The sequence below is a fragment of the Vulpes lagopus genome, chromosome 21 (assembly GCF_018345385.1).
Source record: "Vulpes lagopus strain Blue_001 chromosome 21, ASM1834538v1, whole genome shotgun sequence".
Taxonomy (NCBI): domain Eukaryota; kingdom Metazoa; phylum Chordata; class Mammalia; order Carnivora; family Canidae; genus Vulpes; species Vulpes lagopus.
The window spans coordinates 20,369,099-20,391,768 of record NC_054844.1 but is presented as its reverse complement, the minus strand read 5'-3'; the positions used below and the strand labels follow the sequence as shown (position 1 = coordinate 20,391,768).

At 35.9% G+C, this 22,670-nt stretch overlaps 1 protein-coding gene across 8 annotated transcripts in view; it reads left to right on the top strand.

Moving 5' to 3' along the window:
- Nucleotides 1-22,670, top strand: part of ABCC9 (ATP binding cassette subfamily C member 9) — a 150,483-nt gene that overhangs the window by 89,670 nt on the left and 38,143 nt on the right. For all 8 annotated transcript variants that reach the window (XM_041736005.1, XM_041736000.1, XM_041736007.1 and 5 more), the window contains 7 exons: nt 4,687-4,824; nt 4,969-5,094; nt 8,502-8,598; nt 10,896-11,125; nt 11,768-11,916; nt 12,121-12,190; nt 14,633-14,790. In XM_041736005.1, the coding sequence (XP_041591939.1) occupies nt 4,687-4,824; nt 4,969-5,094; nt 8,502-8,598; nt 10,896-11,125; nt 11,768-11,916; nt 12,121-12,190; nt 14,633-14,790 (968 nt within the window). The remainder of the gene's footprint in view (nt 1-4,686; nt 4,825-4,968; nt 5,095-8,501; nt 8,599-10,895; nt 11,126-11,767; nt 11,917-12,120; nt 12,191-14,632; nt 14,791-22,670) is intronic.

Below are 22,670 nucleotides of genomic sequence, written 5' to 3'. Positions count from 1 at the left end.
ATGAAAACACATGAATTCTGCTCTCTTAGCAAATTCTAGTTTTATAATACACTATTACCTACTGTAGTCACCATGTTATACCTTAGATCCTTAGACCTTATTCATCTCATAACTGAAAGTTTGTATTCTTTTACCAACTTCTCCCTATTGCCCCCCGACCCTGTCAACTATCATTCTATTCTGTGTTTCTAGAGTTTGGCTTTTTAAATTTAGATTCCACATAGAAGTGATAGCATGCAGTATTTATCTTTCTTTGTCTTACTTCACATAGCGTAATGTCCTACAAGTGCATACATGTTATTGCAAATGTCAGAGTATTCTTTCTCATGGCTGAATAATACTCGAGTGTGTCTGTATGTGAGAGAGAAAGAAAGAGCAAGAGAAGCACATTTTTTTTTATCTATTCATCCATCTTTGATGGAAACATATGTTGTTCCCATACTTTGGCTATTGTGTATAATGCTGTAGTGAACATGGGAGTATTTCTTTGAGATAATGGATTTCATTTCCTTTGGATATATATGAAGAAGTGGGATGATATTGTAGTTCTAGTTTTAATTTTTTGAGGGACCTACACTGTTCTCCATAGTGGCTACATAAGTTTACATTCCCATCAGAAGTATACAAATGTTCCCTTTTGTTTCACATCCTCACTAGCTTGTATTTTTATTAATAGACTCTCTAAGAGGTATGAGGGGCTACTTCATTGTGGTTTTGATTTGATCTTTCCTAATGACTAGTGATGTTGAACATGTACCTGTTGGTCATTTTTATGGCTTTGGAAATTGTCTGTTTAGGTTCTTTGCTCATTTTTAAATTGGGTCATTTGGGCTTTTTAGCTATTGAATTGTAAAACTTCTTTGTTTTTTTTTTTTATAAATTTATTTATTCATGAGAGACACAGAGAGAGAGAGGCAGAGACACAGGCAGAGGGAGAAGCAGGCTCCATGCCAGGAGCCTGACGTGGGACTCGATCCCGGGTCTCCAGGATCACGCCCTGGTTCGAAGACAGCGCTAAACCGCTGAGCCACCCGGGCTGCCCTCTTTGTATGTTTGTAATATTAACTCCTTATGGATATGTAGTTTCAAATATTTTACTTCATTCTATAGTTGCACTGCAGAGCTTTTTAGTTTGATGTAATCCCACTTGTTTATTTTTGCTTTTTTTGCCTTTGCTTTTGATGTCAAATCCAAAAAAATCATTGCCAAGACCAATGTCAGAGTGGTTACTACTTATGTTTTTTCTGTTATGGTTTCAGATTTTGCTTTAAGTCCTTCATCCATTTTGAGTTGATTTCTGTGTATGGTGTTAAGGTGGTAGGCCAGTTTCATTCAAATCTTTGCTTATGATTTTCCCAACACAACTTATTGAAGAAACTGTCCTTTTGTCATGGTATATTCTTGGCTCCTCTGTCAAAAATGAATTGACTATATATGCACGGATTTATTTCTGGGCTTTCTGTTCTGTTCCATTAATTTGTGTGTCAGTTTTTATGCCAATATCATACTGTTTTGATTACTATAGCTTTGTAATATAGTTTATAATCAAGAAATGTGATGTCTTCAGCTTTGTTGTTTCTCAGGATTTTTTTTTTTTTTCTATTTGGGGTCTTTTGTAATTCCATACAAATTTTAGGATTTTTTTCTTTTCTTAGAAGATATTATTTATTTACTCATGAGATACAGAGAGAGAGAGACAGAGAGAGGCATAAACACAGGCAGAGGGAGAAGCAGGCCCCATGTAGGGATCCTGACGCAGGATTCGATCCTGGGTCTCCAGAATCAGGCTCTGGGCCAAAGGCAGCGCTAAACTGCTGAGCCACCCGGGCTGCCCAAGGATTTTTTTTTTCTATTCTGTGAAAAATACTACTGGAATTTTGCTAAGGATTACACTGAATCTATAGATAACTTTAGATAGTTGGACATATTAACAATATTGATTCTTACAGTTTATGAACACAAGAATATCTTTCCATCTGTTCCTCTTTAATTTTTTCACCAATTTCCTCAGTGTAAAGATATTCACCTCCTTGATTAAATTCATTTTAGGTACTTTAATCTTTTTGAGTAATTGTAAATGGTATCGTTTTCTTAATTTCCCTTCTATAGTTCATTCTTAGTGTACAGAAATGCAAATGATTTTCATGTATCAACTTTATATCCTATAATTCACTTATTCTAACAGTTTTTGGTGGATTTGTACATGTAATATTTTTCATCTGCAAACAGAGGTTTTACTTCTTCCTTTTTTGGTTTAAATGACTTTTATTTCTTTTACTTGCCTCTTTGTTCTGGCTAAGACTTCTAGTACTGTGCTGCATAAAAGTGGTGAGAGTGGATATCTTTGTCTCCTTCCTGATCTTACTAGAAAAGTTTTCAACTGCTCACCATTGAAAATGACTTTAGTTGTGGGGTTGTCATATGTGGCTTTCGTTATGTTGTGATGCATATCTTCTATATCCAAATTTTTGAAGTTTTTATCATGAAAGGATGTTGATTTTTGTCAAGTGTGTTTTCTACACCTTTTGAGATGATTTATGATTTTAATTCCTCATTTAATTCCTCATTTTGTTAATGTGATTGATCACATTGATCACATTGATTGATTTGCATATGATGAACCATCCTTGTATCCCAGGAATAAATCCCACTTAATCATGATGTGTATTCTTTTTAATGTACTGTTGAATTCGGTTTGTTAATGTTTTGTTGAGGATTTTTACATCTACATTCATCAAGGATATTGGTCTGTACTTTTCTAACATCTTTGCTTTTAGTATCAGGGTAATGCTGGTATTTTCTGTATTTTATTTTATTTCTGTCTAAATGATCTGTCCATTGTTGAAGGTAGAGTATTGAAGTCCTATTATTATTGTGTTGCTGTCTATTTTTCCCTTCGGATCTATCAACATTTGCTTTACATATTTAAATATAAATATGTAAATATGATGTAAATATGTAAATACGATGCCGGGTACACATTTAAATTTTTTGTGATCTTTTGATAAATTGATCTCCTCACTATAAAATGAACTTTGTTTCTTGTTACAGTCTTTGGTTTAAAACCTATGTATCTCATAGAAGTATAGCTTATCTTCTGGCCTGCAAAGTTTCTGCTGAAAAATCTTATATACTTATGGGGATTTCCTTATAAGTAGCAAGTTGTTTTTCTCTTGTTGTTTTTAAGATTCTTTTTTTGTCTAACTTTTGACAATTCAATTTTAATGTGCCTAGTTTGGCTGTCTTTCAGTTCGTCATTTTTTTTTTTTTGGTACTTTTGGGGTTTTCTGGAACTGGATGTATGTTTCTTTCCCCAGGTGTAGGGGAAATTTCCAGCCATTATTTCTTTGAATAAGCTTTTTGCCCCTTTCTTTCACTTCTCCTTCTGGGACCCGTATAATGAATATATTGCTCCTCTCAATTGTGTCCTATGAGTCTGTTAAGATACCTTCAGTCTTTTTCATTCTTTTTTCTTTTTGTTCTTCTGACTGGATTAATTTCACTGTCCTGTCTTTCAATTCTCTGATCCTTTATTCTTCCTGATCTAGCTATTTGTTGAAGTCCTCTATTGAAATTGTCAGTTCAACTATTCTATTCTTAGCTCTATGATTTCTGTTTGGTACTTTTTAATATTTTATGCCTTAAATTACTATTATTATAGTATTAATAATATTAATATTGATGTTAATATTATATATTATGTTAAAATTCTCACTTTATTCATGCATATGCCTGTTAACAGCTGCTTTTTTGTTTCTTATATTTCTGTGGGACTTACCAATGTAAGCCCCACTGGCTTTCAAAGCGAAGCGATTTGGGGGGCTTGTCCCTTAGGTAGCAGTCATAAAAGTTGGGGCACTAGATGTATGGTCCCAATCCTTCACTCCTCAGAGAGAAGATGGGAGTTAGGATTCCCTCCAATTGTATGGTGTTGTACAGAGGGTGAGGTTTGTGGTAAGAGTGCATCTCACCCTTTCCTATCTTTTAGATGGGGTATTTTCTTAGTTTCTCAATGTGTAGAAGTCACTCAACTAGTTTCTGGATTTGTCTCAGAGAGAATTGCTCTGTGTATAGCTGCATAGGCAGAGCACCCATGGGGGAGGGAAATTTAGGAGCCTCCTATGTTGCCATCTTGGCCTGGAGTCTGTCTGTTTATATTATCTAAGTTTCAACTACTGGAATTATTTTTTATTCTTTCTTTGGTCTATTGTTAAAGGTTGTCAAGAGGTGTTGTTTTTTGAGCTTGAATGTTCTGTATAATAATCCAAACCACTTGGGATATTGTTATTACTTTTTAAATAATTTTAAAGTGAAAGAGAAAAATAAAAGCTTCACTTTTAATTTTCTACCTTTTCTCAACAATTTAAACATATACAGAGTCTGTTTTTTTAATTATTTATTTGTTCATGAGAGACACACAGAGAGAGGCAGAGATATAGGCAGAAGGAAAAGCAGGCTCCTTGAGGGGATCCCAATGTGAGACTCCATCCCGGGACCACACCCTGAGCTGAAAGTAGACGCTCAATCACTGAGCCACCCAGGTGTCCCTGCAGAGTCTGGTTTTTAACAAATTGGATGTTAGGGATAATTTACTCTTAGTTACTTATGTTTTTAGTTTCTAGAAAAATTTAATTATATCAAGAATATAGAAATTGTTTCCTCTTCTCTCCATTTTACTGGTTGTAGGATGATCCATTCTCAGCCCTGGACATTCACTTGAGTGATCACTTAATGCAAGAAGGGATTTTGAAATTTCTGCAAGATGACAAAAGAACACTTGTTCTTGTGACTCACAAATTACAGTATCTAACACATGCTGACTGGGTAAGAGTTTAAAAGAAATTTCATTAAGTTTAATATTATAGTCATATAAATAAGGACATTAAGAAATGCTCTCTGAGATAAAAGTAATTCATTTGGTCAGTTAAGGCTTTTTATCATAGTTCTGCTAATATGTGCTTTCCTTAGATCATAGCCATGAAAGATGGAAGTGTACTAAGAGAAGGAACTTTGAAGGACATCCAAACCAAAGATGTTGAGCTTTATGAACACTGGAAAACACTTATGAATCGGCAAGATCAAGAATTAGAAAAGGTAATTGCTCATAGTCTAGAAGAGTTCAGAGTCTATTTTAAAAGAGTTATGAATATACCATATAATTATTAAAAATTTCTTTAAAGGAGTACTACCATTTATTATTTGATGATATAATGGTCCTCATTTGAAACCCAAAGTAATTGTATATTTATATATCATTAACAAATAGGCTACTTTGAAACTATAAAATTCTAATGATATCTTTTGGATGAAGTGCTCTCGGGTTTTTAGAAGATTTTTATTTGGGTTTGAACCATATTATAATTATATGTGTATTTAAAACTTAAACTGCTGAAGTATGGTATATCATTATTTTATCTTATTTTTCTTCTGTGTATCTTTTCTTCATCTGTAATGTGAGGATATTATCACTCACCACCTGCAAATGGAGAGTCATGGGAAAAATAAAATCTAAGATGATTTTGAAAGAAGGAAGAGCTGTGAGCTGTGATTGAAGTTGTTATGCATGCCTGGAATAGGGCTGGGGAGTGAAGGAAGATGATCAGGAGATAATAACTAATTTTTACATTGATATAGTTTTTAAAGTCCACAAAGGCTTTTTTACTCATTTAATTTAAGCTCATTTACAAGCCCCTAGGAAAAAAAGCAAATAAAATAAAGAAAATAAGTAAAGAAAATAGGGTCTCACTTTTGCAGATGAGAAAATTGAAGCCCAGAGAGGTTATGTTACTTCTAAGTTGCATAGTACATATACTAAGTGGTACTCATTGGACTTAAACCAAGGTCTGTATTCAGTGTAATTCCAGTATAATGTTATGTGTGATGTAAATATAACATTGAGTGAGGTGATAACAGAATTGGAAACCAGACTGAGTGCAATGAAAGAACAACTTGTGGTTGTGTTGGTTTTTTTACAGGGACCTAGATGCCAGGGACAAAAGAATATGACGTAAGCTTAAGGAGTAGGGCCACTTATGGTTTACTTTGGAAAGAAGATCTGGAAAAAAAAAAGAGAGAGAGAGAGTTGTTGGCTTGATTTTATAGTAATACTGACTGTTAAGCCAGGAAGAAAGTCCATTAAGTTGTATTTAGAAATGAAGTGATCACTTGAGATAGCATAGCTCTATAATTAAAGACACATTACCAGATTATAAATCAGCTGGCAGAGATATGGAGCAAGTTAGGGTGTGGACAGAGTGAATGCAGTTGTGAGGTTGAACAGTGGCCAGTAGAAACCAGAATGAACCATGCACCTGTCCAGAATCCTCACCTGGGGAAGGAAGGAGATTTACTGCCACCTTGGGAAGGGCAGGTACCAGAAATTCATCTGAAGGCAGGGAGAATCACACTAGGGGAGAATCAGTTTCTTGTTTACTTTGTTATGTGGCAGGATCCCGTGTTTGCCAAGAGCACTGGTTCTCAACCAGGGTCCAGTTTGCTTTCTAGGGGACATTTGGCAACATTTAGAGACATTTTTGGTTGTCACAGCTGGGGGGAGGGCAGAGGGCAGGTGCCACTAGTGTCTCCTGGGTAGAAGACAGGGATGTTACTAAACATCCTACAGTGCATCTCTGACAACAACAAAGTTATCTGGCCAAAATGTCAATAGTGCCAAGTTGAGAAAGGCTGACCTACAACCAGAGCAGACCAAGCAAGCACAGAAGGACAGCAAAACAAAATATCCTATCACTGGGCTTTAGACACAACTGTCAGTTTAAGGGTTAAGGGGCCAACCAAAGAATATGTTACAAGGATAGCAGTGAAAACTACAATAAGGAAGAGATAACACTTTGAGCTAATTTAAATATTATAAAAAAATTCTATCTTGGATGGCACCATTATCTTCATATTGTTATAAGCAAAATAATCTAGTATTATCTGGTGTCTCCTCCCCCAGCCTCCAGCCCTCACCTTGATCCAATCGGTAACAGGCATCCAAGAAATATTTACAAGAGAAACGAAATTAAAATCACATTTACTTAAGCCAAATATCAATGTAATTTAAAATATTTAACCTGTAATGAACCTAATATGAGCATTTACTTATAAGGAAAATGAATACAGATTTTTTTTAAGTATCTAAGATGTTCAATCTTTTGCTCACGTAGCAGGGAGAGTTGAACAAGAACCAAATACGCTGTTTTCCAATGTGCGGGGTCATTTCATTTTATTACACTAGACACAAAGAATCGAATAATTTTTAATTTTGTGTTTAATCCCATGTAGCAGCACTAGTTTTCATATCATTAGGCAAATTAAAAGCTGATATGAAATTGTCTCTGAAAAAATGCTATTCAGGAGACATTTTAGCTTTTATTCTTTTTTAACCAAGAATCTGGAAGCAATAGAGCTTCTAGCAAGTCTCCTAAATCACACATGTTGTATAAGGCCAAAACAAAAACAACAACAATCACTACCTAGAGACTGATCACTAAGGGTTTGTTTGTTTATTGATGTAATGGCCAAACTGTGATTGTGTGTGTGTGTGTGTGTGTGTGTGTGAGAGAGAGAGAGAGAGAGAGAGAGAGAATACAGAAAGCCCTCAATTTACCATAGATTCCAAAAGTTTGTGTGTCAGTCGTTTGGAACTCAGAATGCATTTCCTCATAGACACAAAGCTATGGTTAGTTTCCCAAACTGTCCTGCAGCAGCTGATTTAACCCACAGTGTATCAAAACTGGTATTACCACTCCAGTTCTGAAGCCCAGGGGACAAGAGTGTTGGAAGCAGAGGAGTGGAGAAAATGAAATGCTTCTCCCTGTCTTGAGCACAGAACAAATCTGAAGCAACCCTGAAAAATTCACCAAGTTTGTTTGGGGAATGTTTTCCTTCTCCTTCTGCATATCCCTCCCCGCCCAGGGCTTTCTCCTAAACTGCTCGCACCTAACTACCCTTTTCATTTGCTTACTTCAGTGCCTATTGAAGTCCATTTCTTTTATGCAGCCAGCCTTAGTGAGAACCTAAAGAAACTCACTCTGATTTAATAATTTATAATAAGAGGGGGTGAGTGACAGTGTTTTAACCAGTCTAGAACTGCAAGCATTTTTAAAGGAAGATACTTATTAACATGAATAAATCTTTAGAGAATTGCAGGGAGTAACTGAAAATGAGGTAAAGATAAAACAAATAGCAGTGATGGAATTATGCCTTAAGGCTGGAGGAGGTGTCCCTGCTCCTGGGGTCAGTTCTATTGTATAGTTGGTACTTTTCCTGGCTTCTTATTGGCAACATCTCTGAGCTCTGAAACCCTACAAACCTCAGACATTGCCTCACAACTACTCCTATGACAGGAGTTGTGGATCTCTAGAGAGAGCAAACAGCCCAAGATTGGCAAAGATAACTAACGATTGGTATGTGTGGGTCACTGATTGGTAAGTCAAAAACCTTCCTGCAGCTGTGAGCTCCTTGAATGAATGAATGAATGAATACGGTATTTACTGTAGGATATGGAAGCTGACCAAACAACTCTAGAGAGGAAAACCCTCCGAAGAGCCATGTATTCAAGAGAGGCCAAAGCCCAAATGGAGGATGAAGATGAAGGTATATCTTTTTCTTATATCTGAAACATTCAAGTGTGACTGTTTTACCTTGGCAACTGATGCATGAGTGTACCCGTGAAGAATAAGAAGCCACTTTGCAGGGGGAAAAGAGCTAAGCAAAATACATAATAGTGCAAATAATGCAAATGAAAAGAATAGGAGCAAAGGAAAGGTGTGTGCAATCCATCAAAAGACATCGTGAGTGGTTTCTGAGTGTGTCTTAGTGCTGTGTGAGATAGGGCTGAAAAGAAAAGGCCCTGTTTGTAAATATTCATATAAATTGGAAAGGTCTAGTAGAATGACCAAAGCAAGTTATTAATAAAATGTCACTCCTTCAGAAATAAACAATAAATGGGAAATATGAAGGAAATACTGGTTTGAAATATTTATACTTGAATCATTCAGTAAATCCTCATGGAGTTTTCATGCCAATATAGCAATGAAGAATAAGAGAATTCGATGAAAGCCATTTGTTATGTTTCAGTTTTCTGGATCTAATAAGGTAGAGAAAAAAAGATTTCCTGGAAAATCGAGGAATGAGATGAAATAATTGATATTTGTTGCCAAGAACTTTGTAAGCTAAATCCCATTTAAGTCCATAGGGTAAATGCACTATACTTCATGTTTGCTATACAGTTTTTGCTGAAGACTGCATTTCTACAAGCCAATTAAGAAAGAGAGGAAATTGTAATTTCAAGCCAAAGAACACCAAAATGTGATACCTTTATATTCCAGCTGATAACTATTCAGTATTTCAACAAATACTCATTGAGAGAATGAATGAATGAACAGACAAATGAATGGATTTTGCACTTCCATTCCTTAGATTTAAAAATATTTTTAAAGAAAGTCTGGTGCTGTAAACAGACATCAGCCTCTAGAATTTTAAGCCGGTTACTTCTAAGACACTCTAAAAGTGGAGTCATGCCCAGTTACTCTATCCAGTGTTCCAGTGGTGAGTATACAGCTGGACACTCTATCCTAGGCTTGTTGTGTTAATCCATTCTCTCAGGCATAAAATTAGATAGTACTACTTTCTTACAGAATAAAATGAGGTAATGCATATTAAAGAGCCCAATATGCTACGTATTTCTCACTAGGTTGCTATTTCTGGTCCTGGTCAGTATGTCTGTTCCAGCCACCAGGAAGGGAAGAGGGGAAGTAGTTGCATATATTGTTCCTACTCCTTACCATTGGTCAGTTCATTTCATGGACAGATTATGTACTGGGAAAGGAACGAATCTTGTCTTTAGCTGAGCAGCCATTGGCAAGTTGAAATTTCAGCTAATATGGAAACAGAAAATGGATGTTGGGGAGACAGGTAGTAAGTAGTCTGTAAGTGTCTGGCACTTTCATTATGCAGATTTCTAATCCTGTCCTCACATATTTAATCGACTCTTACCAAAGGACACATTATCTGAGACCTGTTCATTTACTGGATCCAGCTCAAAATATTAGGGATGTTTGGTGATGCTCAGCCTTCCCGTAGTATCCATATTTAGATCTCTGTGGTCTGATAACCTGTAAACCAAAGCTATCTATCTTTCCTGCTCACAACCTCTCAGTATACAGTAATGGAATATCTAAAAGGATAACTGCAATGAAAATGGTCTTTGGAATAGGAAAGGATGGGATATGCACATCAATCACCAGACCACACAAATAATCAGATCTTGCCAGTGAGGAGGTGCCGAAATTCCCTGTCTTCATAATGGAGTATGTTCTTAGGATAGCCATCTTGGACTTTCCAGATGGCTTAAACATGAGAAAGGAACTCCCTATTGTCATCTGTCCTCCACCTTTCCTCTCTAGAAGGTTTCTTCTTACTTTGTTCCTGCATGACCACATCTAAAATGGACCATTGAGAGCATTGATTATAACCTTTTAGACTATCCACAGATTTCAAGTCTGTTCCCTTCTGGTGAAGTTTTACAAATTCAGAAATTTAGAGTTCAAAACCTTATGTGTTTAAAGGCCAGGCCTGTGGTTTTATTGGCAACACAGTTCTTTCAATAACTTCATAAACTTCTAGTCTACACTTCCTGTCAATTTGATGTGTAATAAATTGGCAAATTATCTCATTCAGATATAGATGTTGTTTATCATTTTGCTCATTCATTCATTTTCACCAGCTTTTTAAATGAGGTTTTTTCTCTGCTAGAAGCATTTAAAATATCTAAGACCAGCACTTGTATTTCTATAAATCTGAGGGAGATTTTTATATGTTTTTTTGTGAAATGATACAAATTTTATCTACCTGTTTACTGAGTGAAGGTTAAACTAATATTTTACATGCAGAGGAAGAAGAGGAGGAAGATGAGGATGATAATATGTCCACTGTCATGAGGCTCAGAACTAAAATGCCATGGAAAACCTGCTGGAGATACCTTACTTCTGGAGGATTTTTCTTGCTCTTCCTGATGATTTTCTCTAAGCTTTTGAAACATTCAGTCATCGTGGCTATAGACTACTGGCTAGCCACATGGACTTCAGAGTACAGTATAAACAATACTGGAAAAGCTGATCAGGTATAGTGAATTCTGTTTTTAAATCATCAAGAAAATAAATATTGGTATTAACAGTTATACCCATTTATTCAGTTTGATATTAATAGCCCAAATGTCATAGGATTTTTGTAATGATTCAGTAAGTTAATTAGAACAGGACCTGAAATAGAATAACCTGTCAAAATGGAATCTATGTGATCGCTTTTGTGTTTTAAAGCTTATTATAAGAAACTCTTAAAGATAATGTTTTGATTTGGATTCAAGGTATATGCACAATGTGTGTGTGTGTGTGTGTGTGTGTGTGTGTGTGTGTGTGTAACATATACACGGGACTTTTATTGTTTTTGTTTTGATAGTATTGATTTTAACTACGGATGCCAATGTATTAGTTGGTCATTCTGAGATTAAGGATAGGAATGATGAACTCTACAGTGTAGAGAGCCAAAAATATTTCAAACCTGAAAACAGACTCTACTGTTTCATTTGCCCTTACACAAACCTTGGAAAAGAGTGAAGGAAAACTGTACTCCTTCAACTGTCTAAATTGATGCAAGATAATGAAGTTGAAAAATATTGTCTGACTTTGATATTTAGTGTTCTAATGAGAAAAAACTGATAATTTCATTTGTGGGTTTTTTTTTTTTTGGTGCTGTTGCTTTTTAGACCTACTATGTGGCTGGATTTAGCATACTTTGTGGAGCAGGTATTTTCCTCTGCCTTGTCACATCACTCACTGTAGAATGGATGGGTCTCACAGCTGCCAAAAACCTTCACCAAAATCTCCTCAATAAGATAATTCTTGGACCAATAAGGTAAAAATGTAATTATTTCTTACCCTCTCACACAGAAAATCATAAAAACATGCATCTTTAAATTTAAGTGAATTATGAAGCATTAGAGAATGTATTTGGCCTTTGAGCAAATGCATAGGAACCATCTCATTTTCCTGAGTCCAAGATGTTCATTAGCAGTGCTCAGGGTCCTGATAGTTTCATTCCAATCTGTTTATTGCCTAGATTCTTTGATACCACCCCCCTGGGATTGATTCTCAATCGCTTCTCAGCTGATACAAATATCATTGATCAGGTGAGTGCCTGAGTTACTTCCAAGCTCAAAAACATTTTTTTTGGTAGAACCTAAGTAACATTTAAGATAAACTATGATCCCTATTAACAATAGAGGATTTCTAAAATTTCAATTGGAGCCTATATGCACACTTATCAATATTATATACATATGGATTTCTAGAATAAAAACTTAAAGGAAAGGGCAGGGCAGCCCAGGTGGCTCAGCGGTTTAGCACCACCTTCGGCCCAGGGCCTGATCCTGGAGACCCAGGATTGAGTCCCACGTCAGGCTCCCTGCATGGAGCCTGCTTCTCCCTCTGCCTGTGTCTTTGCCTCTCTCTCTCTGTGTGTGTCTCTCATGAATAAATAAATAAAATCTTAAAAAAAAACTTAAAGGAAAACTTTAATTTGAAATAATTTATACATGTAGAAGAGGATACTTCGAGAATCAGCTTTTTTTTGTTGTTTTTTAAAAGATTTTATTTATTCATGAGAGACACACAGAGAGAGAAAGGTAGAGACAAAGGCAGAGGAAGAAGCAGGCTCCGTGCAGGGAGCCTGACGTGGGACTTGATCCCAGGATTCCAGGATCACACCCTGGGCCGAAGGCAGATGCTCAGCCGCTGAGCCACCCAGGGATCCCTGAAAATCAGCTTAAAATAAAGGGAAAAAGCAAAGAACTAACATTTAATTTTTTATTATAAAGGGAATCATTTTGATCAATGTTGTATCTCCATTCATGCAATATTCTTAACAGTTTACTATTGTTGCAGAATGTCTCCCAGAAGCAAAGGATAGAATGCCAGGCTGTCTTAGATGTCCTTTACTTCAATTAGATTGGCTCTTCCATGAGAAAAGCTTTAAATGGTGTGATATTTTAGAGACTATTCTAGGGATGCCCAGTTTAGTTTTAGATCCTTATCCCTCTAGAATTTTGTCCTGAAGTTAAAGTCCTCAAACTCTTAAAATAGATCACTCCAAGAACAGACCCCTCAGGATAACTGACAAAAGAATCCTTCAAATCCAGAACTGGTCTTTTCTGACTTTTCATAGTTGCCTTTAGAATACTTAAATTACCCTCAGCTTAGGAAAAGAATGCTTGATGCATGCAGCTGACTAAAAAGTATACTGAATATTTTCATTGGTGTTGGTCACACTGCATCCAAAACACTTCATAAGGAATACACATGGGAAAAGAAGAGACGGATCAGCCCTTATTTGGAAGATGATATGATAGCCACCTAGAGAGTCCAAGACAAGTAGTACAAGAAGAAAACAAAAGGAAGTTCATAAGAGTGTCTGCATAAGGTGTATGATACAAAATTCAGTAACTTTTTCTACACCAATTAAAAAATTAAGTGAGAAATGAATTCTATTCATAATAACAAAAACAGAAAGAAACCTAATAAGAAGTGAAGAGATCCAACAATACTGGAAATCCTAAAATTCCTACATAAAGAGAGAGTTTCCCTATCAGATACCCAGAAAGCACTATAAAGATGAAATACTCTGGTGATCACAGAAAATAAGTAGATCAAAAGAACAAACTGGAGAACTCAGAAACACCAGCATATGGAGAGATTTAACACAGGGTAAGTGTGGTATCTGGAATCAGTAAGAAAAGGATTATTTTTTCAATAAAGAATGTTGGGACAATTAGCTATCCATAAAATACAAAGCAAATACATATGGAATAAAGATAGCCATATAAAACATAAGACTATAAAATAAAATGTGGGAAAGTAGTTTTAAAATTTCTGGGTGGGAATTAAGTAAGACACAAAACTCTGAATAAGGAAAAAGGCCAACGGAAATGACTATATAAAATTTTAAACTTCTCTCAAGCTAAAAGCATCAAAGCCAGATTTAAAACATAATAGATTAACTGGAAGAAAAGCTGGCAACACATGTAAAGCAAGAGGAAAACATCTATAATCTATAAAGAGCACCTAAAAATTGATTAGGCAGTAAATAATCCAATCAAAAATATGCAAGGGATAGGAGAAAGCAAAATACAGAAAATTAATGTAAATATCTTACAGAAGAGGAATAACTAACTATGTTAATAGTATGCAGCCATTCAAGAGAGAGAGAGAGAGAGAGATGTCTATGGTATCATGGGAAGCTTTATAGTCTGTCTTGCTCAGTAAAGTAAAATAAGAACACATGGACACATGAGATTTATAGTATAGTGTCATTTACATAAAATACCCAAGATAAATGGATGGGTAGACTGACTGATGATAAGTAGATGGATAGGTAGATAGATGGGTAAATATACTGACCTATGGGAAGGGAGTGAAGTTAAAGGAATGAAGACTTGCTTATAACGAGATGTTGACATACTACTTTTGTAACTAATTATGTAACTTAACATTAATATAAATGAATATTTTATTGCATTGTAACCAATATTTTCTTTGGACTAAAACATTTTCCTTTCAAACTACCTTCTTAATAGCATATCCCTCCAACTTTGGAATCTCTAACTCGCTCAACACTGCTCTGCCTGTCTGCCATTGGCATGATTTCATATGCTACTCCTGTGTTCCTGGTTGCTCTTGTGCCTCTTGGGGTCGCCTTTTATTTTATCCAGAAATACTTCCGAGTGGCCTCTAAGTAAGTAAAACAAAGTTCTATTCATTTTCAAAAGCCTGTATGTTTGATTTACTGTGATCTAGATTTGCTGTCGTGTTTTTCAAGATTTGGTATGGAAATGCAACCTATTTTTACCATGATAAAACCTACACTATGTTTCATTTGGAGGTCTATTAAAATTGTTTCTATAAGTGGTTGTCTATGCCTTACATAGCCATGGGCATATATTAACATGTGGATTTTCCTGTTGAGTTTTGTGCCCACAAACTATGTTAAATTTTTCATTCTATGATCCTTTTTCTGAACATAATAGTGACAGAAAACTTGTAAAAGCAAACTCAGTTCTAAAGGGTAAGTGATTTCGTATTGTTCTATTCCACAGGTAGGGGAAAAAAGGTAACATATTGTAAAATGCTAAAATACATTATGTAAAAGTCTAGAATTTAAAAAGGTTAAAGTGATGTCAGAGTGATGACTAGAAAAGTAGATAATCTCGAATGTCTGATAGAAGAGCCGTAACTCCAAGAGATTTAAACTTTTCAGATTAGATCATTTAGCACGTACTTCAGTACCCAGCCAAAGATAAATAAAAGCAGCCTTGAAGCTTAGACTCTTCTATTAATATAAGATTTATCATTTGCTAAAATGAACCAGTTAACTGAAATGTAGTACCAGTTTAGCTTTGAAGGCTTGCTATAAATAGTACAGTGAATTTTCTATCATTGTGATAATCACTTTATTGCAACAAACACTCAGTAAGCAATTACTGTGTTGCAAAGAATTGTGTAAGTCATGTGGCCGATGAAGACATCCACCTGACAAGAAATAATTCTCAAGAAACTTTCTCTCTGGGGAAAATAAAACAGAGATAAAGTAATCCTTTTTTTTTTTTTTTTTTTTTTGTGGATTAGGTGCTGGAATAAGAAGGTAGATAGTGAGTTAATTCAGTAAAATGATAATATTTAATAGGACTTGAGTGCAAGAAAGATGCTGAAAAATTGAGGACAGTAACAAGAAAAGCCAAGATTATGGTTGGGAACCTCTCAATATATCATATCACATTTTTTAATTGAAAAAACATGGTTGTTTCTCCCTTGGGATTCTGAATTAGCATCCATCAATGTTAGAGATCTGTATTAAATCTAGAGTGTTTTCTCATTCCAAGCCTCATCCACTTTTCTTGTAGCGAATTCAGATCAAAAGGGAAAAATTAGTCATGAGTTCACTTTCATTCCTTTTGGTACTATTGCTGATGCTGCTTGCTAGAGGGGCAAGAAGTTCAGTTCATTTCTGCTGGTTCCAAACCTCTCCTTATGTTCTTACCACTAAATATTACAGTCGTGTCTTACATTGGTCGCATACTCATTTAGGCCTATTTTTTGCCCCTTTGTAATAAAAATTCAATGCAAAGGCCAGGCAAACATTCCTAGTTTGTTAAAAATTGGAATTGCAAATCAGTCAATCAATCAATCAATAAATGTACTTATGAATTCTGTTCATTTTAAGAATAATCTGTCATAACCATTGTTAGCAACTAAAATATGGAGGAGATGGTCATTTTTTCCATTTTTACCAATTTTATTTAAATTAAAATAATTAGGGATGCCTGGGTGGTCAGGGGATGAGCGTCTGCTTTCGGCTCAGGGCGTGATCCTGTAGTCCCGGGATTGAGTCCCACATCGGACTTCTTGCATGGAGCCTGCTTCTCTCTCTGCCTATGTCTTTGCCCCCCTCTCTCTCTGTCTCTCACGAATAAATAAAATCTTAAAAAAAATAGATAAAATAATTAACACATAATGTATTCTTTGTTCCAGGGGTAGGGGTCAGTGATTCATCAGTCATATATAACACCCAGTGCTCATTACATCACATGCCCTTCTTAATGACCATCACCCAGTTTCCCCATTCCCCACCTACCTCCCATCCAGCGACCTTCACTTTGTTTCCTATGATTAAGAGTCTCTTACAGTTGGTTTGTCTCCCTCTGATTTCATCTTGTTTTATTTTTCCCTCCCTTCCCCTATGATCCTCTCTTTTGTTTCTTTCTCAAATTCTACAGATGAGTGAGGTCATATGATAATTCTTTCTCTGATTGACTTATTTCACTTAGCATAATACCCTCTAGTTCCATCCACGTAATTGTAAATGGCAAGATTTCCTTTCTTTTGATGCCTGAGTAGTATTCCATTGTGTATATATCTTTCTTCTCCATTCATCTGTTGATGAACATCTGGGGTCTTTCCATAGTTGGGCTATTGTGGACATTGCTGCTGTAAACACTGGGGTGCAGGTGCCCCTTAGGATCACTACCTTTGTATCTTTGGGGTAAATCCCTGGTAGTACAATTGCTGGGCTATCGGGCAGCTCAATTTTCAACTTTTTGAGGAACCTTCATACTGTTTTCCAGAGTGGCCACACCAGCTTGCATTTCCATTAGTGTCAGAGGGTTTCCCTTTCTCTGCATCCTTGCCAACATCTGTCGTTTCCTGTCTTGTTAATTTTAGCCATTCTGGCTGGTGTGAGGTGCTAGCTCATTGTAGTTTTGAGTTGCATTTCCCTGATGCCCAGTGATGTTGAGCATTTTTTCATGTGTCTGTTGGCGATTTGTATGTCTTTTTTGGAGAAATGTGTGTTCATTTGTTCTTTGGGTGTTGAGTTTGCTAAGTTCTCTATAGAATTTGGATACTAGCCCTTTATCTGATAAGACATTTGCAAATATCTTCTCCCATTCTGTTAACTGTCTTTTGGTTTTGTTGACTGTTTCCTTTACCATACAAAAGCTTTTTTATCTTGATGAAGTCCCAATAGTTCATGTTTGCCTTTGGAGACATATCTAGTGCTGTGGCTGAGGTCACAAACATTGCTTCCTGTGTTTTCCTCTAGGATTTTGATGGATTCTATCTCCCATTTATGTCTTTCATCCATTTTGAGTCTATTTTTGTGTGTCGTGTGAAGAAAGGGTCCAGTGTCATTCTTCTGCATGTGGCTGTCGAATTTTCTGCATGTGGCTTCTGCATGTGGCTGTCCAATTTTCTCAACCCCATTTGTTGAAAATATCGTCTTTTTTACCATTGGGTATTCTTTCCTGCTTTGTCAAAGATCAGTTGACCGTAGAGTTGAGGGTACATTTTCAGAATCTCTATTCTGTTCCATTGATCTATGTGTTTTTGTGCTTGTACCATACTGTTTTGATGCTTACAGGTTTGTAATAGAGCTTGAAGTCCAGAATTGTGATGCCACCAGTTTTGGTTGTCTTTTTCAACATTCTTTTGGCTACTCAGGGTCTTTTCTGGTTCCATACAAATTCTAGGATTATTTATTCCAGCTGTGTGAAATAAATTGATGGTATTTTGATAGGGATTGCACTGAATGTACAGATTGCTCTAGACAGCATAGACATTTTAACAACACTTGTTCTTCCAATCCATGAGCATGGAACGTTTTTCCATTTCTTTGTGTCTTCTTCAATCACTTTCATGAGTGCTCTGTAGTTTTCTGAGATCAGATCTGTTGCCTCTTTGATTAGGTTTATTCCAAGGTATCTTATGGTTTTGGGTGCAATTGTAAATGGGATCAACTCCTTAATTTCTCCTCTGTCTCATGTTTGTGTATAGAAACACACCTGATTTCTGTGCATTGGTTTTATATCCTGCCGCTTTGCTGAATTCTTGTGTGAGTTCTAGCCATTTTAGGGTGGAGTCTTTTGGGTTTTCCACAGAGTATCATGTCATCTGCCAAGAGTGAGAGTTTGACTTCTTCTATGCCAATTTGGGTGCCTTTTCTTTCTTTTTGTTGTCTGATGGCTGAGACTAGGACTGCTAGTACTATGTTGAACAACAGTGGTAAGAGTGGACATCCCTGCTGTGTTTCTGACCTTAGGGGAAAAGCTCTTAGTTTTTCCCCGTTGAGAATGATATTCACTGTGGGCTTTTCATAGACGGCTTTTATGATATTGAGGTATGTTCCCTCTATCCCTACACTGTGATGAATTTTAATCAAGAAAGGATGCTGTACTTTGTCAAATGCTTTTTCTGCGTCTGTTGAGAGGATCATATGGTCCTTGTTCTTCCTTTTATTAATGTAGTGTATCACACTGATTGATCTGCGGATGTTGAACCACCCTTGCAGCCCAGGAAAAAATTACATTTGTTTGTGATGAATAATCCTCTTATGTACTGTTGGATCCTATTGGCTAGTGTCTTAGGGAGAATTTTTCCATCCATGTTCATCAGGGATATTGGTTTGTAATTCACATTTTTAGTAGGATCTTTCTCTGTCAAGGTCATGCTGGCCTCACAGAACGAGTTTGGAAGTTTTCCTTCCATTTCTATTTTTTGAAACAGCTTCAGAAGAATAGGTATTAATTCTTCTTTAAACAATTGGTAGAATTCCCCCAGGGAAGGCATCTAGTCCTGGACTCTTGTTTTTTGGGAGATTTTTGATTACTGCTTCAATTTCTTTGCTGGTTATGGGTCTGTTTAGGTTTTCTATTTTTTCCTCTTTCAGTTCTGATAGTTTATAAGTTTCCAGGAATGCATATATTTCTTCCAGATTGCCTAATTTGCTGACATATAGTTGCTCATAATATGTTCTTATAATTGTTTGTCTTTCTTTGGTGTTGGTTGTGATCTCTTCTCTTTCATTCATGATTTTAGTTATTTGGGTCCTTTCTCTTTTCTGTTTTATAAGTGTGTCCAGGGGTTTATCAATCTTATTAATTCTTTCAAAGAACCAGCTCTTAGTTTGGTTGATCTGTTCTATTCTTTTTGGTTTCTATTTTATTGATTTTTGCTCTAATCTTTATTATTTCTCTTCTCCTGCTGGGTTTAGGCTTTATTTGCTTTCTTTCCCCAGCTCCTTTAGGTGTAAGGTTAGGTTGTGTTATTTGAGACCTTCCTCATTTTTTGAGAAAGGCTTGTAGTGTACTATACTTCCTTCTTAGGACCACCATTGCTGCATCTCAAAGGTTCGAACAGTTGTGTTTCCACTTTCATTTGTTTCCATGAATTTTAAATTCTTCTTTAATTTCCTGGTTGACCCATTCATTCTTTATTTATTTATTTATTTATTTTTTTTCCATTCATTCTTTAGTAGGATGCTCTTTAGCCTCCATGTATTTGAGTTCTTTCCAAGTTTCCTCTTGTGATTGAGTTCCAGTTTCAAAGCATTGTGGTCCGAAAATATGCAAGGAATGATCCCAGTCTTTTGGTATTGATTGAGCCTGATTTGTAACACAGTCTGTGGTCTATTCTGGAGAAGTGCCAGATCCACTCGAGAATAATGTGTATTTTGTTGCTGTAGGATGGATTCTTCAGAATATAGCTGTGAAGTCCATCTAGTCGAATGTGTCATTCAAATCCCTGTTTCCTTGTTGATCTTCTGCTTAAACGATCTGTCCATTTCAGTGAGTGGGTTACTAAGGTCTCCTATTATTGTACTATTATTGATGTTTCTTTAATTGTTATTTATTGGCTTATATAAGCTGCTCCCATGTTAGGGGCATAAATATTTGCCATTGTTAGATCTTCTTGTTGGATAGATCCTTTAATTATGATAATGTCCTTCCTCATCTCTTATTACGGTCTTTGTTTCAAAATCTAATTTGTCTGATATAAAGATTGTCACTCTAGATGTCTTTTGATGCCCATTAGCATGATTAAATGTTTTTCCATCCCCTCTTTAAATCTGAAGGTGTCTTTGGGTCTAAAATGAGTCTCTTGCAGACAACAAATTGATGGGTCTTGCTCTTTTTATCCAGTCTAATACCCTGTGTCTTTTGATTGGGGAATTTAGCCCATTTACATTCAGAGTAACTATTGAAAGATACGAATTTAGTGCTTTTGTACTACTTGTAAAGTCACTGTGTCTATATATTGTCTCTGTTCCTTGCTGGTCTCTGCTTCTTTGGCTCTCTCTTCCCTTGAAGGATCCCTTTTAGTATTTATTGTAGGGCTGGTTTGGTTATCATAAATTCTTTTAGTTTCTCTTTGTCCTGGAAGCTTTTTATCTCTCTTTCTATTTTGAATGACATCCTAGCTGGATAAAGTACTTTTGGCTGCATGTTTTTCTCATTTAGCACCCTGAATATATCATGGCAGTCCTTTGTGGCCTGCCAAGTCTCTGTGGATAAGTCTGCTGCCAGTGTAATGTTTCTATTGTGTAATGTTATGGACCTCCTATCCTGCATTGCCTTCAGGATTTTCTCTTTGTCTCTGAGATTTGCAAGGTTCACTTTAATATATCAAGGTATTGACCTATTCTTATTGATTTTGAGGAGAGTTCTCTGTGCCTTGTGGACTTGGAGGCCTGTTTCCTTCCCCAGATTAGGGAAGTTATCCTTATAGTGTGCTCCAATATACCTTCTGCCCCTCTCTCTCTTTCCTCTTCTTCTGAGATCCCAATTACTCTGATGCTGTTTGACTTAATTTTATGACTTATGTCTCATATTCTCCCCTTGTGATCCAGTAGTTGTTTTTCTCTCTTTTACTTAGCTTCTTTATTCTCCACCATTTTATCTACTGTATCACTAATTCTCTCTTTTGCCTCATTTAGCCTAGAAGATATAGCCTCCATTTTTTATTGCATATCATTAATAGCCTTTTTTATTTCAACTTGATTAGATTTTAGGTCTTTTATTTATATAGAAGGGGATTCTCTGGTGTCTTCTTTTTCTAAGCCCCACTAGTATCTTTATAATTATTATTCTGAACTCTAGTTCCAACATCTTACTTATGTCCATAGTGATTAGATCCCTGACAGTCAGTTCTGCCTCCTGTTCTCTTTGTTGAGGTGAGTTTTTCTGTCTTGTCATTCTATACAGAGGAGAATAGATGAATGAGATAACAAAATACTAAAATGGCAACAATGACCCCAGAGAAATATACACTAAACAAATTAGAAGAGACTCAAAACTGAAAAAAGAATTTTTTTTAAAGAATATAATAAGACAAGTGAACAAATAGAGCAATGCACTGGATCCTGCGTGTATTTTTATCCATTTGTTAGAAAATTGTAACAGGGATCCCTGGGTGGCGCAGCAGTTTGGCGCCTGCCTTTGGCCCAGGGCGCGATCCTGGAGACCCGGGATCGAGTCCCACGTCGGGCTCCCGGTGCATGGAGCCTGCTTCTCCCTCTGCCTGTGTCTCTGCCTCTCCTCTCTCTTTCTGTGTGTGACTACCATAAATTTAAAAAAATAAAATAAAATAAGAAAATTGTAACAAAAGAAAAACTTATTTGTGTACAAAAAAAATTAAATTTAATGAAAGGATAGAATGCAACTGTAAAAATGTAAATTAAAAGAAAAAATAAGGAATATAAGCAGACAGGTGAACAGAACAGAGCAATACACTGTATTCTGAGTATATTTTGGTCAGCTAGAAGAGACCATACATCAAAATTGTAAAGAAAAATATATATATACAAAAATAAAATTAAATACATTGAAAGAATAGGCTGTAACTGTAAGGATGAAAATTTTAAAAGACTTTAACAAAAGAGAAAAAAAAAACAAAAGAAAAAAGTGAATATGATCAAACAGGTGAAGAGAACAGAGCCATAGGCTAGATTCTGGGTGTATTTTGGTCTGTTTGTTAGAAGAAACTGCATTCCCAAGTTGTAAAGAAAGAGAAACTTACATATATACAAAAATAAGACTAAATACAATTGAAGGATAGAATGTAACTGTAAAAGTGAAAATTAAGCAAGATTTTTAAAAAGTTGATAAAATAAGAAATTGGTTTAAAAAATAAAGAAAAATTAAAATTGAAAGACTAAAGAATCATGGGAATAAAATTCATGAATTCTATATGCCTTTTCCCTTAGTGCTGGAGTTTTGCAGTTCTGTCTGATAGGTAAACTTAGTCTTAGCCAGATGTTCTTACGGATTTTCTGGGGGAGGAGCC